The sequence below is a fragment of the Telmatherina bonti genome (genome assembly GCF_933228915.1).
Source record: "Telmatherina bonti genome assembly, chromosome: 12".
NCBI classification, from domain to species: domain Eukaryota; kingdom Metazoa; phylum Chordata; class Actinopteri; order Atheriniformes; family Telmatherinidae; genus Telmatherina; species Telmatherina bonti.
Window position 1 is genome coordinate 16,404,387 of NC_136610.1, and position 17,682 is coordinate 16,422,068.

A 17,682-nucleotide genomic window follows, 5' to 3' on the forward strand; every position below is an offset into this window, starting at 1 on the left:
AATAAGGGAAGTTTAAACATATTCTACTTTACTCAAGCACCACAAATCATGTAGAGGATTTCAAAGGAAATGTTTTGCCAGTTAGACATGATATTGATTTGACTTTTTTTTTTTTTTTTTTTACAAAACTTTATTTAACCAGGTTTAAAAGTCCTACTGAGATCAATATCACTTTTTCAAAGGCGAACTGATTAAGATGTTAGCAACATGTCTTAAAATACATATAAAAAGAATAAAAAAAAGCATATTCAAAATACAACATAAAAACAAAACTAGTAAAATCATAATTTGCTTGTATAAGCAATGGAAACCACAGAATAATTTACATAGACAAATCAGACTGCAGAGTCAGTGTTATACTGGCAGAAAAAAGATCATGACATTAAATCAAGAGATTTGACTATAATCTGCTCTGTAGGTCACAAAGTCCTGCAGATATGGCTCTTTGATAAGAACTGCTTAGATGTGCTCTCAATAAAATGATGGAAATGAACATTGACTGACCTGCAGGCAAACGGATCAGCGGGACTTTACGTGCTGGGACAACACTGGTGGACTTTTACATAAATGCAACTTACTTCATGTCAAGGAAGTCAAAGGGGGTCATTTTAGACCCCTGAGGTGAGGCTAAGTGAAAAAGTGTACATATATTATGAAACCTCAAAATCTAAAACTGAACTATTTGCACATGAATATCACACTATCAAAAATAAGCCATAAAATGTGTACATATTAATGGGGATGTAGCTGTTATAGATATATTTTGTATAGTATTCTATATGATGCTAAATAATTTTATTATGTATTTATGCAGTAATTAATGTGATTTTTTTTTTTTTTTGTATAGAGGAATTTATGAGTTGTATTACTCACAACATTTATCTATTTTATGTATTTAATAAGATACATATTTTGTACAGTGAGTGTTCTGTTGCTCTGTTATAATCTAACATTTGCAAACATATGAAGTGATTTATTTTGCTTTGGATATACGAAACGGTAACGTTTAATAAAAAACATTATCAAAAGTGACAACAAAAGAACGTGGGTGACTGATTTCCATTTGGCACTGGTAAACACCCACATACAATGCATCACACAAGCCCATACAGTGACTGATTATAATTTACAAACTTTTGTCAAAGAAAAACAGCAGCCACAGAATCTGCAACACCTGAGGAGAAGCCAGAGACAGGAACATAATTAATCCCCCACAGACAATAGTACAAATGCACCAAAGCAAAGCGTTGACATGAGATAATGAACTTACCGCAAATGTTGCCACCAATTTTTATATAAACATAACCCTCGTTCCCCCATGAAGTTCCCCAGGAGTTCTGCACAATCCAGTATGGAATTTCACCTGGAACAGAAAAACACATTTTTTTTAGCTGGGCATACAGTGTCCACAGGGTTGTTTGTGTGTTTATTGCAGTTCAAGTATTACGAAGCTTAAAAACATTCTGTAACCATCTAAACAAATACGACCTAAGGTACAAAGGTGGCAAACAGTATTAAGCAACTGGGTGAAGTACAAAAAATACTAAATTACACACACCAACTGAGTAATCTGCTGCAAATCTTTTTTTTCCCCTCTAAATGACATTATGCAGTTGCGCACTAAGGCACGTTAATTTATATTTAAAAATATGAAATAAGGATGTGCTAGGTTTCCCCGGAAACATCCAAAAATCGCTAGTACTATTACCATAAAATTATCTGTTATAAAATACGTTCTTCGTATTTTTGCCTTGTTTACATTTACATGTTTACACTTTTCTTGGAAAATGAGATTAAGGCGAGCATATTCCTATTTTAAATCACTTTAATGGTTCCTTGTATACTTCATTGTGCTAAAACATTAGCAAATGTTTATTTATAGAGCACCTTTCAAGATAAAACTCACAAAGTGCATACAATTAAACACAAATACTTAAAACAACATAAAACAGAAAAACAAATAAAACTAAGTAAAAGGATTAAAAACATGTAGGTTTAGCTAAGGTAAAATATAAAATTCCTTCTTTCCTGAGTTATGATTTCTTCTCATGGTATTGTAGAGGCAGCGTGTACCAGCAGTGTCGTATCCAACAACCAGAACAGCGTGGTTAGACCATTGGCTGGAGCAGTGGTGCTGGATGATGCCTCCCAGGTAATCCTGCCAGCTGACAGCATCCACAACAGCAACCAAAGGACCATGCTCCACTAGCTGACCCATCATTGCTTCTTCTTGACCACTGGGGAAAAATAAACATCCCCCCCTTGAGGTTGGTTGTTTGGCTTTGTGATTGAGGAAGCCTTTTCAAGTACAGAATGCAGCAAAGTCAGAGGCTCCATTCTAAAAGATTTAAAGATTTTGACATTTCACAATTAGCTTTTTTCTCACTATATTTTCTCAAAATTTGAAATCTGTCCTCTGCATTTCTCCTCATTAGAATATTTGCTTTGAACAAGCATTGCATGTCTTTCTGGTTCTTCTTTTTATGCCATATATACGCTGCTCCCCCTCTGTCACCCCTTTCCTGTCCTCTTGTTAAATGATTCCCACTGGGGGCATCTGCGATGCTCTCCTCTGCTAGGCTCATTACATACAGTCTACGAAGCCTGTGACTGTGCTGAAAAATACAGAAAAGCCATTCGAACTTTATGATCATGTTTGTCTCCTGCTGTGCATCAGTAAAGACCTGACCCCCTGACGGGAATCCTCCTCGCAGAGGCATCCAATTCCAGAAGACAGGGCAGGTCAAAAAGGGACATTTTCATGCTTGGTTGATTGTTGAAAAGGGTACACCAGCAAATCGAGTAGCAGCATGAAATTGACATTTACATTTACTTTGATTTACTTTCAAGTTGTAGTTAACAAGCCAAGCCAGTATCTATGGCACATTTAACAAACCGGCAACTCAAAGTGCAAAGAAAATGGCAATAAAAAAACATTCAGGCATTCTTCTGAGACAAACAGTGGCATAAATGAAAGTACAGGAGAATTAGATTAGGTCAAATGGCTCATGATGATGCAAACGGAATACACACAACAGTAGTAGAGTAGTAAATAAACATACACAATAGTAGTAGCATAAATTCATCATAAAGCACAATAAAAACATGGCTACAACTATAGAGACTAATTGATGAAATGTACAAGAGAAAAAACTAAAGTCGGGACGCATTTCATGTCATGTTAAATCATCAAGTGTGCAACACATTTGGGAAAAAGGTTTCTAATGCATCCTGTTTTGCTTCGATGCTGTTTTTGAGTTTTCCTGTCCTTGACAAGAACAAAAGATAAGTGATGCAAGAACAAACAAGAAAAGGAACTACCTTACTTCAAAGTTAAGTCCATAAAGATGTTTATGATGCCAGCAAAAAGTTCCTAAAAAAAGATGTCTGTGGAAAGTACATTTAAGGTAAAAGTGCAGCGTGCTGACTACCCTTTCTTACTGGTAGTCGAAGGCTGCCATTAAACACCACAATATTAAACAAGCAGAACGTGTTCAATAGATCAATAAAAACTCATTTCAGAAATTCTGATTGTTTCTTCACAGTGTCATCGGTCCCCATGTGCACATGATGGTTTTTGTAACTGGGAGCGAGGTAGAACGTGAAAGACTCTTTGTTGCATCACAGACCAGACCAACTGAAAAGATGCACATTTATGTTGTTCTTAATATTTATCCTTTTTTCTTCTTTTTTTCCCTCAACTCACAGCTTTAGTACTCGTTATTAGTTTTTCCAAGTTTTTTTTTTTTTTTTCTTCAGAACGAAGATCCGTTATCCAGGTCATCTACCAGGTCCTGCAGTCATAGATCAAACCTTCTCTTGAGTGAAACACTTGAACTCTCCCTTTTGCAGCTGGCCACGGCTGTGTCCTACTAAGCGCAGGCTTATGAGGATCTTTGTCTGGATGGAAGAGCAGGCCAGCTGGTGGCATCACAAACCACTCGGCACTGGGCCATGGCTATCACTCATCCTCCCATTGCCCTGGCAAGTCATTTATTCTTCCTCTTTGCACATGAGACGACTACTACATGCAGACTTACAACCAAGCAGACAGCCCTTATGTTGCTGAGTAGTTTTGCTGCATCTTGGTGGGTCTTTTTTTTTTTCTCTGGATTAAGTCCAAAGTCAAAGAGGCTTAGATTGTCTGGGGTCCTGCTCCAAAGTACTCGAAAGTTATAAAAGTATTGAATAACTCTTGGAGCCTTGTGTTTCTTGATGACTTAAATACATACAGGAGTTGTTAATCAGTCAGAAAAAAAATCTTACTGGAATCATGTGATTAAGGGGGATGTAGCATTTATGTTACACCATAGTAAAAACAGCTATAATGCAAGTAATATTAAAAGAAAGGCATAAAAATGTCATATTAGGTTATAAAATGACCAAACTTTGAAGCTCTAGTAACGCCAATATCTCCAACAAAGAACTTTGGTCATCATAGACTACAGCAGGTGTCTCTTCTGCCAGCTAAGAGCAGGAATCTAAGGTTACAGTTTGCACTCTCAATTTAACTGGACGACAGAATATTGGAAAAATGTTGCCTGGTCTGATGAGTCTTGATTTCAACTAAGGCTATGACCCATTTTCATATGGCTACTTCCAGCAGGATATTGCTTCACGTCACAAAACTAAAAATCATCTCATTGTCATTCTTGAAAATGATGATAGGTTCACACTTTGAAGTTCACAAGGTCTCAATCCCAAAGGGCACCTTTGGGATGTTGTGGAACTAGCAATTGTCATCAGTGATGTGCAAAAGAGGGTGCAGCCCGGTACTAACATGGTGTATTTAACAAAGTGGATGGTGAGGGTACATACAGAACAGTGGGAAACTGAAACACAACATATGCCATAAAGTTGCAGAATGGCTGGTTAAAAGTATATTTACCAACAGAGACTCCCTGTTCACCCTCATATTCTGAATCCAAATCTGGTTCAGACATGTACAGCTACATTTTAGGTTACATAATGTTCAGACATGGCGTGTTTGTAAGAGTTATCCCATTTGAATAAGAGGTGAGGAAATCTTCTGCCGCAGATACACATTACGATTCCCCACCTCTCTGCATGTCTACTCTGCAATTCAACCAGCCAGAAGAAACTTCCTCAATATACTCTTGATTAAAGGGAGAAGGTACAAAGAGGAGATAGTTGTCTCTATTGAAATAATTGCATCCTATTGGGAGTTATGATTGGTGCAAAGCTAATCCAGTGTTACACAAGATTAAAAATCAATAGAGTGGAATTAGTCATCTCATGTCCACTGAGGTAATAAAAACAACAGAATGGAAAACTGTGGTTTTGTTCAAGCTTAAATGAAGGATAATTGATTTTGTGATTAAATTAAAGTAACCTATGGGTTGAAACAGCTAACCCAGAGTCAAAAAACTTTATTCTACTGAACTAAAGAAAACACTGTCATTGGAAAGGACTCGTGCCACGTCCCCTTTTTTTTCTGTCCTTGATTCTCTAAGAAAATGACATTTTAACTTTATATCATTTTATTTGAATGCAGCAGCAATTTTCTCATAAATAACTTGTAAAATGTGTCTTTTACCTGAAGTTATGCACAGTGAAATTCTTCACTACAACACCATCATGCGACTGGGAAAAGAATTGGCAGATTCCCGTTTTGGCCTTGTATGGATACTCTGACTGAGTCACCAGTTTCACTCTGGTCTAAATGGAAAATAAAATAAGTCAGTTTGTTATCAGAATACAACATACCCACTTTGTAATTCATATGTGAAAAGCAATCTCACTCCGCTTACTATCATTTACTCCTGCAGCTGCTTTACAGACACAAATAATTTGATATATTTTTAATGCATATCAAGCATACGGAGCTAAAGCTGAGTTCCGGTTTGTAATCATCTTGGAAGTAAGACCTGCAAGCCTGTTATATAAAAATATCAATTTACCTGTTTTAACCATGCCAGAGTCTGGGATGGAGAGCCTCCATTGCAGCCCTCATTTGTGAAGGAGCAGTCCAGAACTTGCTGCACACTGAGCTGCTCCAGCTGTGAGCCTTTGATAGCGCAGACTGACTGTATAGCACCGACCACACTAAATGCCCAACAGCTCCCACACTGCAAATAAAATTAAACATTTTTTTTAAAAAAAGGTCTTAATCCAGGGAATGATGACTTGCAACTTGCTGTATCTAAATCTGTTTTATAATAAGTGTTAATAAGAGGATGAAGCTTTATTTCTACCACTGTAAAAATGAGTCATCTGCTTTCATGCAACCTTGCTGAACAAATTAATTCCACATCACTCAACCCATTTAAAAAAAAAAAAAAAAAAAAAAGCGGCTCAAAATGCAGATAAAAAATAAAGATTTTATGAAAGTGAAGTTCCAATTAGAAATAAACCTTTGACATTGAAACATATTGTGATCCAGTGTCCTCTCTGACCTAGATGCCATTTCTAAGGCATGGACTCACTGATCCGACATGGCTGAATAAATTCTGACTAATTGCTTTCTGCTGCCATCTACTGACAGAAACATATTTGATGTAAATCCTGTTATTCCTGCCTTAGTTCATGCATGTCACTGTCAACTCCGGCATCAGTGTATATCAGATGACGTTTTTACTGAAAAGAGCAACAGGCAGTGTGTCATATTTATCTCTGTTTATAAACTGAGAGAAGAGAAAACAAGACAAGAAAAGAAAAGAGAAGTCTATTTCCAATCCAAACACACATACAAACACACACACACACATCCAGAAATGAAAATCAGTCATTACTGCCCAGATTGTAGGCAAGTACTGGTTGAGCATTCACAATGTAAAGTTAATCTTTGCACATTTTAAAGAGCTGAAGTGCAAATAAAGAAAAAAAAAAACAAATCAAGAATTTTTCAGATGCAAGTGGCTTGATAGTTTGTGTTTTTTTGGATGCTATTCGATTTTTTTTTATTTTTTTTATCCATCTATCTGCAGTGGGAACTCAGCCCAAGCCGATTCACAGACAGAACCAGACAATAAGAAATCTGGGCAGATAAACTGCAGCAAAGCTGTGTGGTTGGTGTATGTTCAATTACAGCCTCTCCCCAGAGCGCTAAACTTTTCCCAGAATTCAAGAGAATAAAACACTGTATAAACTATGTTATCATGCAGCATTTCCTTGTATAGGTTATTTCACTCCCTTAGGATAAGAGTTTTGCAGGGAAAATATCATCCCCCGCAGCAAACTGACTTACTAAAGAGATAAAGGACAAAAAGGGCACAAAGTGAGCCCTTACAAAGGAAAAGCAACAACTCTATCTTACTAACCCTCTCCCTTTTGGATCCCTGGTCCATTCTGCTCCCCGAGCTCATTGTTTTTCCATAACCATTGAAGTCCCCTTCCACTTAAAGATATTTTCTGTTCATTACTACTTCAGTTGAATGTTTGACCTTTAGTTGAACACTAGATGACTGAAATTGATCTACTGAGGGTGGAATTTTCTCTGTGCATGCCATAAATCTGGCATCACTCCTAGTCAAGACAATCAAAACCCAAGATGCTGTTAAATGCTGTTTCGTACTGTGTGGCATCATGAAACCTTTTCCTGTGATTTCATGTCATTTATTTTCTGTACTGAAGTAATATTGCAAAAATCTATCACTGGGCAAAATACATTTTCATCCTAACAAAAAATGAGAAGCTACTGAACTCATTATACCAGTAAGCTGATGAGCATCCCGAAGGCCTCATTTATTATTGCACTTTATGCAAAGAATGGTGTGAAAAAGACATACAGCACTTCCCACACAAAAGTTGGGATATTAAGAAATAAATAAATAAACTTGACATGTGAAAATGCCTGCATCTGTAAGAAAACTCTTACCCATGTGTTTGAAATGGTAAAAGAAAAGAGAAATTGAAGAAGCAGATGGAGAAGTGAAGCCAGATTGCAGAAATTAAGTGTGAGCGTCTAACACATTTATTTTCATTTCATATCACAACTTAATATAGAGCTCCTTTATAATAAGAATTCAAACCTGTGTTCTTTGTGTTTATGCCGGTGAGTCACATATATTCAATAACTGTTTTTCCCTTATAAAAGACTAAAAGCCACTTTCAGATAAAGCACCACCTTCCCCACCCATGCACATGGACGAAAGCAGGAGTTGCACTCAGCTTGGATTTTTACATTGCTTGGGCAAATGCGACATGTTAAAGTAAAGTCCACATGAATGCCTGGACCAAAGGTTTTCCGACAGAACATTGTCATGTAATGACAAAATTAATGTCTTTCACTTCTACTGATGGTAGTTTCACTATACTAGCAGATGGGTTTATCTCTCATCTATCTGCATAAGTCTTACTGCTAGTTGGTTCTGGACCGGTGCCACTACTGCTTTGTCCCTCCAGTCAAATTTGGCCGGAAGCCCCTCTATGGTCAGTCCAGAGAAAACAAGGGCTCTGTCGCTGAACGCTCGCAGGTAGAGATCTGTGATTAAAGATACACTTTCAAAGTCATTTGTGGATAAAAAAAAAAAGATGAAGATAAGCAATGTCATGAGTGCCCTAACAATCAGCATATTTAGCTAAATTTCAAATAATTCAGTGAACAAATTAAGGAAAATTAAATAAACCTGATTAAGCTATTTAGTTAACAGGTAAAACATTTAGCAGCGGTTATTAACAAAAACACAGCTCATGGAATTCCTTACATTCTTTAACAATACACACACAAAAATTCACTTGCCCCTGAATTCCTTCTGTGAGAGGCCAGAGAACTGGTTGATGCCATACTTGGCAGACTGTGGCTCAGTGGGAAATGAGTTCAGGTATATATGTCGCAATGCAGCATTCTGCAAAAACACAAATGACACAAGTTAAAACTGACTAGAAAGCCAGCAGAAAGCGGTAGAAAAGTCCAGCCTACAGAATAAATGGTTAAAGTTGAAATTCTTGCATTAAATCATTAAAATACTATCAAGAATGTGAAGCACAAAGGTAAACGCTGAAATATAAGGCCAAAGCATTACAAGCAGTACCTTTTAAAAATGTTTGTAATTAATAACATTACTGACTGTACAATGGACTCATAAACACAGGACTCTTTACTTGCACAGTTCTTCTTTCACTTTCATTATATGAACATTTGAGTAGAAAATGTCCAGAAACTCAGGGAAAAAATTAGCCATAACATAATTATAAACCTGTTATTAATAAGTCCTCATGCCAAAAAATAGCCCTGATTAGTCAGGGCATGGACGAAAAGCACGTGAAGTTGTTATGGAAAGTAGGTCCAATTGGTCCTTTACAATAGGTCTTTTGACAATTCTGGACTGTGAAATGAGGCTTTGTGGATTGGACTTAAATCCCATACCCGTCCTATACCCATCAGTATGTGGGCTGTTCAGAGTCCAGGTTACCATCTGAGCCTCAGTGTTATGTTCTGTTTGTTTTTCTGAGATAGTTTTATAGTCCCACCATGCGGTCCTTTAGGGGGAAACCACCTCTGGCGGGTGCTGTTGCCATGCAGGAGGTTTGACTAGTTTATCAAAATGCTGAAGGAATTAATAAATTACATGACTACCTGGAGGATAGTTTTGCCCAGCAGAACAATGTGTTGTTACACGATGTTCAATGTGTCTCATTGCATCTTTTACAATATATCAACTTTATGCATTTAGTGGATTTGCAAGTTCTGCAAGTTTTCCCAAAGGGAACTTACGATTACATTCGTCTTTGATTTATTGTCATTTAATAACATTACACAGCTTATATGTTAATATACTCCTCATTGCTGAATTCTCCTATACTCCATGCACCTGCAGCTTATTTTAGGTGCATTAATTGAGGTAGAAAACAGTTACACAGAGAGAACATTCTTTTATTTAATCATATCAACCACGATGAACAAACGCAGCACACCAATGTCTAATGTTACATAAGCCCACAAACTGTAACCATTTAGTTGCTGTTTTCAAGTAGATGTGTGGGCGTGGCTTAAACGGACATACCCTTCCTTGTTTTTGGTTTTTTTCACGTGTACATTTCAATTTGGTTCATTCTCTTTAACTTGTCACACACTTTGCCTTCTTTGTCTTGTCTTACCTGAAAATTCAGATGACGATCAAATGTTTCGCTGTTAACTTCATATTTAGGATTAGATCTTTTTCTGAAGGACTCGAAGTCAACTGCAGAGTCATTTAATGTGGTGCGAACTTCACTCGAGCTCACATTTCCGCTCGACAGACAGAAGACGAGCGTACCACCAGCAAATAAAATGACTGCAAACAACTGACAACAACCCATTTGGTGCAGCAACGTTTGCGAGAAAACGCGTAGAAGTTCATACAGAAAGCAAGAAGCATTTAATGTTCGCGGAAAAGACGGCAAGTCATGTGTCGCGCATGCGCGGTAATGCGGACGCGTTCCTTGGAAAGTAGGGGCGTCGCGAGGGGGGGGGGGTTAGGGAACGGAATGAAACAATAGTTTCTGTAATTAAATGGGAGTTTTATAATTAAGTTGACACTTTCATGCTCTTAAATTACTAGTCAGAAGCGCTATATATATATATATATATATATATATATATATATATATATATATATATATATATATATATATATATATATATATATATATATATTTATATTTATATATATATATATATATATATATATATATATATATATATATATATATATATATATATATGTAGCGCTATATATATATATATATATATATATATATATATATATATATATATATATATATATATATATATATATATATATATATATATATATATATGTCAGAAAATAATCAGAAAGTTTTACAAGAGTGAGTTTAAATTTCTCCCTCCCGAATAACTTTCACAGCCTCAATTAATCCTGCTTAAAATGTACATAAAAATGTCATGTTTTTATTACATCTCATTCCCAGTTTAATACTAGTTGTGAAATACTGTATTATTTTGTTGTTGTTTGTTACTCAACGAAGTAGGTAGATGGAAATGTATTTAACCTGTGACCATCCACACCCACATGCAGTGTATAATAACATTACAGTAGTTGCTCTCAGACACAGCAGCAGCTGCAGAGCATTTTTTTTTTCCAGCCTGCATTTTCTCAGGACGAGCCAACCACTCAGTTCACTGGGATCAAAAGTGGGCTACTGTTGTGCTTTTTGGAGTGGCATCTGATCCTGCCTTCATCATAACCAAAGCTCTTTTGTAACGTGCCAGAGGAAATGTCAGACCCAACAGCGGAACTCACCAGCAAGCCCTTTACAGTCCAGTTGTCCAATGTTTACCTCAGCATCTTGGCACTGTTCTGCTTTAAGCTCTTTGTTAAGATTTCTCTGAACTTGCTTACATACTTCTATATAGTGCGTGGGAACCGTAAAGAAGCTGCCCGGATATCAGCAGAGTTCTATGATTATGGCCAACAACACAGTGAGTACTCAGAGAAGAACATACTGGAATTTTAAAACTTATTATTTCTTTAACAAGTTCATTTCAAAAGGCCATGTCATTTGATGTATTTCCATTTGTATGATAAAAGCAATTTTTCGGCACAAAAATACTTCAGTAATAGAACACACAAAGTGACCTCAGCTTTGCAATTAAACTTAGATGCAAAAGCTAATCTCGGTAATCAAAGTGCTGTAAGTTTACACACACACATTCTGTATTTAAACATGAGCTGTAAAATGGCTTTCTTTATCAAATATGCATAAAAACCATGATTGTATTCATATTAATACAGAAGCTACCGCAGATATTAATGGACGCAGTCTTTAATTTCATGCTTAATAGCTCCTTATAAATCCTGAAGTGTACATTCAATATTAAATGAAGACACCATTGGCCCAGCAGCTCTTTCTCTCTAATGTATTAATAGAACACAGTCATGATATCCTTCTCTTCCCTCCCCCACCCTCATCCTGCCCTAGTTTCCATTCCCAGCTATGTCACACTCACACAGCAACCAAAACAACACTCCACATTCTCAGGGACAAGCGGTTCAAAGACACATTCTGGGGCAAGAGAGAGACACGACAACAACATAATTTGAAGCTATCATTCAAAGGAATGCTAATTAGCGACGTTTGGGATATTAGTCATGGTCCTGTAGATATGGTCTTCCTTGTTAGGAAAAATCTTTTTGATGTCTCTAGCTGGCCCTTCTTATCTGTCTTTCAGATCAGTGTCTGTCAAAGAAAATATGCTGCATGAATAAAATAGCACGACTTTCACAGAAAACATTTGGTGTATTACTGTTTCTGATTGATAAGTAAAAATGGAGGAAGAAAATAAAGACGATAAGGTGTGGAACGCATCAGCTGTAATTCTGGACATTGACTCAGGTGTGTTTGATGGCTGAAGGAAAATTTGCAGATCAAGTGGCTACAAATATGTCATTTTTTAAAAAAGAAAATTGGATTAGTTTTGTTCTGTAAATGGAGTCTGTTGGTGCTGATATTTTAGCACTGTTCATCACATAGTTGCAGAAAGTATGACCCGAAAGCATGATGGGAGTGTGTAATGTAAGAAAAAAGTTACACTTGCCCAGCTCTTTTTTATTAATGTAGAGATTTCAAGATAACACAATCAAGTAAACAATAAAAATGACAAATGGCACGTACTAAATTCTTGTTCCTATCACAGGATCCTGGGCGGATCGCTCACCTCTCCACGATGCTGCCTGTCAGGGACGCCTCCTGGCCCTCAGGACCCTCATTTTACAGGTGAAAAGAACACAATCTCAGAGGAGGTTAATGTGTGTCCCTAAATTTACACACAGAGCAAGGAGTCTTTTGAAACTGTCTCTTGTGCCATTAAATTGGGTTCAATGCCTTTGCCGATCCCGTGTCAAATAAAGAGAAGGTGGATAAGTCAGGGCTAGCAGTAGTTACCTGCAGCTTCTTTTTTCTCTCTCCTTCCAAGGAGCAGTTATTGTCACAGAATATTTATTAAGATAAAAAGTCATATTTGACTTGTCTTTCACCTACTTCAACCATAATTAGTTTCATATTATGCTTGAGAGCCAACTGGCAATATCCAGTCTGACAATGCCATTAATCCAAATATATTTCAAAGCGACAGGTTAACGATTTATTTAGGCCCACCCCCCACTCTACAATAGATTTTATAATCCGTAACTGAAAGGAGGAGGCCAAATGTCTTCATCTGATAAAAAATACTTAACATGCGACTATCATTAAGAAAATGTTGTTTTTTTGTCCAAGGTTATTCTACCCATCACATTTAACCAGTAAAACTGTCCATTGGATATACAGCATCGGAGGAGTGGTTAAAGAGTTATCTGTTTGCATGTACGATGAAGCGGCATTCCTAAACTGAAGCAGAATGGGAATCCATTAAAACCACTTGGCTCTTGCGCTGCGCACAGTGGGAGTGCTGTGTTGCAAACCAAATATAACTTGTTCAAGTCAAACCAGCGATATCATGACAGAATTTCACATGTTGATTTATTAGCTCTTAACCAGCCTTCAGTTGGAAGCTTTAATTAGCAGACTTATTATTCCCTTCAATTTGTGAATTAGTGACAATCAAAACTGAGCAGGAACGGTTTGTTTTGCAGCAGGAGATAAGCTTTGCTAATGTTCTGGTAATTTGTGGTTTTGACCAGCAGGTCATCTGTTGCTTAATGCTCCTTAAAATGTCTGTTTCCAATAAATCTCTGTGGTTGTATGATCTTTCTTATTTTCCAGGGTCACAATGTGAATGTTCTGACTATAGATCATGTGACGCCCCTTCACGAAGCCTGTCTTGGAGATCATGTTGCTTGTGCTAGAGCTCTCATTGATGCAGGAGCAAATGTAAGTCACATAGTGGCCTGCAAACTCTTTAATGCTGCCATTCTGCACAGGTCAAATGTAATTTCCATGGTTGGGGAACTCGGGGCGGGGATAACAAATGAGCTACACGCTGCTCTCCATCTACAGTCACTGCAGAGCGATTAAACTGTTGGTCCTGTTCAACTCTTCCCTCTGGCTGTTGCTATTAGTCAACGTGCATGGTTAAGCAAGGACTAAAAATAACAATAAAAAAGGAAATGTTTTTACAGGTCAATGCTTCTACAATTGATGGAGTCACCCCTCTGTTCAATGCGTGTACAGTGGGCAGCGTGGCTTGCACTGAAATCCTTTTGGAAAATGGAGCAAAGCCCCAGAGCCTTGTATACCATCCTTCACCGATACACGAAGCGACCAGCAAAGGTATATCAAGACAAAATATTGCACACTTCAGAGTGAGCTTCTGGCCAATGTAAGGGGGTCAAGAACTGTCTTTATAAAGTCATATTACATTTACAATCCATTTTAATAAAATCTTCTTTGGTTTTCAGCCAATAAAAAGTCTGCGGCAGCCTCTTATAGCTGATGATTTCCAGTATTTCCACCCTTCAGTTAACCTTCAAATTATGAATTATACTTGATATTATCTTTTAACATGTATTTGTGTCTTTTTCTGTGCCCCAACGTCCTTCCTAACGAACCTGCAGTGTGAAAAACAGCTTTGGAAAATAAATCTCAACATGACCGGGGTACACAGCTTGGAGAATTATCTCACATTGTCACTTACTGATTGCTGTCTTCATGCTTCATTACTTGCAGGTCATTATGGCTGCGTTGAGGCCCTGGTGTCTTGGGGGGCAGATGTGGACATGGACATTCCTCACCTGGGTACAGCACTATATACTGCCTGCGCCTGCCAGGAGCTGGAGTGTGCCAGGAAACTCCTGAGGGAAGGTCAGCTAGCAGCTCTATGTGGATCTTTATGTATCTATACAGACAAACACAAGTCCTAAATGAATATGCATGAACAAACACACACATTTATCAGATGCATTAGGAAATGAATGCAGGCTTATAGGATTTCAAAAGCCTCTGAAACAAATCTTATGCTGAGATTAAACTGTAAACGGTAAAATTATTCCTGTATGATCTCTAATTATAGAATAAAAGTTAAAGTTTGGGCGCCCTTCACCATTAGATTTAGTTGAGAAGTACTTTTAAACGGTACCATATGTGCTTTAAATGGATAATCTCACTGTGCCCCACACAGGTGCAAATGTACAGAAAGGCAGATCCTTGGATTCACCTTTACATGCAGCAGCAGAAAAAGACTCCACAGCTGTAGTGAAGCTGCTGCTGGACTTTGGTGCAGATATTAATGCCAGGAACACGGAGTTTCAGAGGCCAGTGGATGTGGCTCCACCCAGCAGTATCACAGAGGGTTTTCTCCTTCTTTACGAAGGTAAGAATTGACTCAGCTTGGTTTTTAGTTTGATCCCTGACCTTGTCTAATGTAGCTACACATAAATGGACAAATAATATTTAAACGTTATTTCTGGTTTTGCTTTTCAGAGCTACCTATATTAAAGTTTTAGCATAACTTGATAAATATATTTGCATTGTATCGTGTTTTGTAGCTACACCTCGACTGCTGAGCCAGTTGTGTCGTCAGTGCATCAGAAACTATGTCGGCCGTGACAGACTCCATCTTCTATCGCACCTTCCCCTGCCAAACAGGCTCAAGAGCTACCTGCAGTACCAATGACATGCAGAATCACCAAGCTGTTACTTAGATGGGACATAAAGAGATTTTTTTGTACTCTATATGTCACAAAAATGTTACAGTGTCCTGCTAATTTTCATGTTACCCATGATGCAATTAATAGCTGTACTGCAACAGCTAATGGGGTTCAAAATGAATACAAATACTGATAAATCAGACAACTAGGAATACCAAGCTGTGCTCAGCTTGCATAGCTTTCAACACAGATTTGCCCATTCACTGCAAGGACATGAATGAAAGTAAAGGAAGATGCTGCTAAAACAGAGTTTTAGGATTCCCTGAAATGAATTTGCTTTATGTAATAATTCAAACAATATTACTTTTTTTTCTTATCTCAGTGTTTAAAAGATGCCTTAATAGTTTAAACAGCTACAAGAGAGTGATGCACTTCATGTAATAAAAAGTTTAATAACAATTATGTCATATATAAAAACACTGTATAAACACGAGTGAGTATTTTGCTTTTTGTACCTAAAGCACTACTGAATAATTAAAAGTTGTTTTAAAATGTGCAGTCATTGCTTATTTATTTGTCTTTTTTTTTGTGGTAAATTGTGTATACACCAGTAAAGCATGTTCTTTTTTTCTTTTACAGCATCAAATACTGATTTATTTAATAAAATTGAGCTGTTTCTAAATATTTCAATTGTTAAATTTAATTTCTATTATATTATTACATGTAATCATATCATCCTTCAAGTGGCTAGTGAACATGTGATAAGTGATTGGTCATTGTTATTTTTATAAATAACTAAAAAATATATTTTTTCTTATCTTTTTGGAAAAGTATATGACGTTTTATTGAGACCCGTGGAAACAAATCAATTTCTTCTATGATGGTCAGTTACCATAATGTCCACAAGAGGGCAGCATACATCCACTGTTTATATTTCCAGCCAAAGGCCCGAAACAAAGAGTCTGTTGTCATGGAAATATCTAAAGGAAAGGTCAGCTGGGAAGGTGAACAATACCAAGCTCTAACATCTTATAATTATCTCAGACAAAACAGTTAGACTTTTTGCAGAACTAAATATGATTTCACGAATTATTTTGTTTTACCAAGACAGAAACATTTTAGGTTTGTACATTTCTTAGAGCAGCTTAAAGGAAGTTACCAAAACTAGCTTGCACAGAAATATGAAGGTGCTCCAAATCTTTGATTTATTTAAACTGAGAGTGAGTGCAGATACATATTCATGTCTATACATTCAGATGTATAAATAATAAATATTTCCAAAAGATTATATGTCCTCAAAATATTCAGTATTTAGCTACCAACCAAAGTGGATAACCCAGTGGATGGTGTAATTACATTTAGCAAAAGCCACCCTAATCTAATTGCATCTTTGTAAAATGTCTAGACATTTATATTTAAAGGTTTAAAGTTAGTCTACTCATGCAGCATATATTTTATGGCTCTTTTCTTTTTTTAGCACAATATTTCCCAATGACATAATCTTGGATTCAAAATCTCATTTATGCAAAGGTCGTTTTCAACCATACTAGCAACAAAAACTGGTCAAACATGAGGCACATATGAGAGATTGACTTGATAAAAAAAAGAAACAAATGCTGTCAATAAACAAGTCAGTATTCTAATTTTGCATCATGTTTTTCATTTTCAGATTTTTGTCTAGTGGTAACCCAGTGGCAGAGATATTTTGCTGTCAATGTCTCGTTTGTAATGTGTATTGCATTTATATCCATATAATAAAGGCTCCTACCCAAGCAGATCAAATGGAGCCAGATACAGCAGGTAGGAGAAGAAAAATAACTACAAATTTAATTTGTGAATGTTTATGTTCAGCTGGTACCTGCCTGACATTTGAGTGACTTATGATACACCAAATTATGCATTTAAGCTTACGGCATGACTTCCTTTTTATCAAAGTAAATAAAGTCGACTGTGAGCGGGGATGTTTGTGTGTTTTCAGAACTTTCATGTGTCAAAAGGAAAAAAAACACCAAGAAGGTTTAAATGTGTTAGAATTGTACAAGACAATAAAGACTAATGGAACAATCCACTGTAAACCCTCTGAGTTGCAGTAGAGGTTTTTGCTATTTTATATATTGTGGGTAAGATAGCTGGTTATTTTCAACTTTAATGTTAATCTATTGACTAACTTAAA

The 17,682-nt window shown here is 36.8% G+C and overlaps 2 protein-coding genes across 3 annotated transcripts; one reads left to right on the top strand and one right to left on the bottom strand.

Moving 5' to 3' along the window:
* Positions 1-382: 382 nt before the first annotated feature.
* On the bottom strand, positions 383-10,343 carry ctso (cathepsin O). Its single transcript, XM_079250321.1, has 8 exons — positions 10,060-10,343; positions 8,702-8,807; positions 8,319-8,443; positions 5,922-6,089; positions 5,558-5,679; positions 2,074-2,237; positions 1,271-1,363; positions 383-1,174 (listed from the first exon to the last, which is right to left on the bottom strand). Exons 1-8 carry the CDS (start codon positions 10,258-10,260, stop codon positions 1,140-1,142), a joined length of 1,014 nt encoding a protein of 337 aa, XP_079106447.1. The 5' UTR covers positions 10,261-10,343; the 3' UTR covers positions 383-1,139.
* Positions 10,344-11,041: 698 nt separating this feature from the next.
* On the top strand, positions 11,042-16,062 carry asb5a (ankyrin repeat and SOCS box containing 5a). Of its 2 annotated transcripts, none has more exons than XM_079249644.1 (7): positions 11,042-11,404; positions 12,620-12,699; positions 13,687-13,794; positions 14,043-14,193; positions 14,590-14,724; positions 15,041-15,232; positions 15,408-16,062. In XM_079249644.1, the coding sequence occupies exons 1-7, from the start codon at positions 11,200-11,202 to the stop codon at positions 15,533-15,535; spliced, it is 999 nt and encodes a 332-aa protein (XP_079105770.1). In that variant the 5' UTR covers positions 11,042-11,199; the 3' UTR covers positions 15,536-16,062. The 2 variants fall into 2 exon arrangements, with proteins under 2 accessions (XP_079105770.1, XP_079105771.1); XM_079249645.1 differs by lacking the exon at positions 11,042-11,404 and adding an exon at positions 11,998-12,318.
* The last annotated feature ends 1,620 nt before the right edge of the window (positions 16,063-17,682 follow it).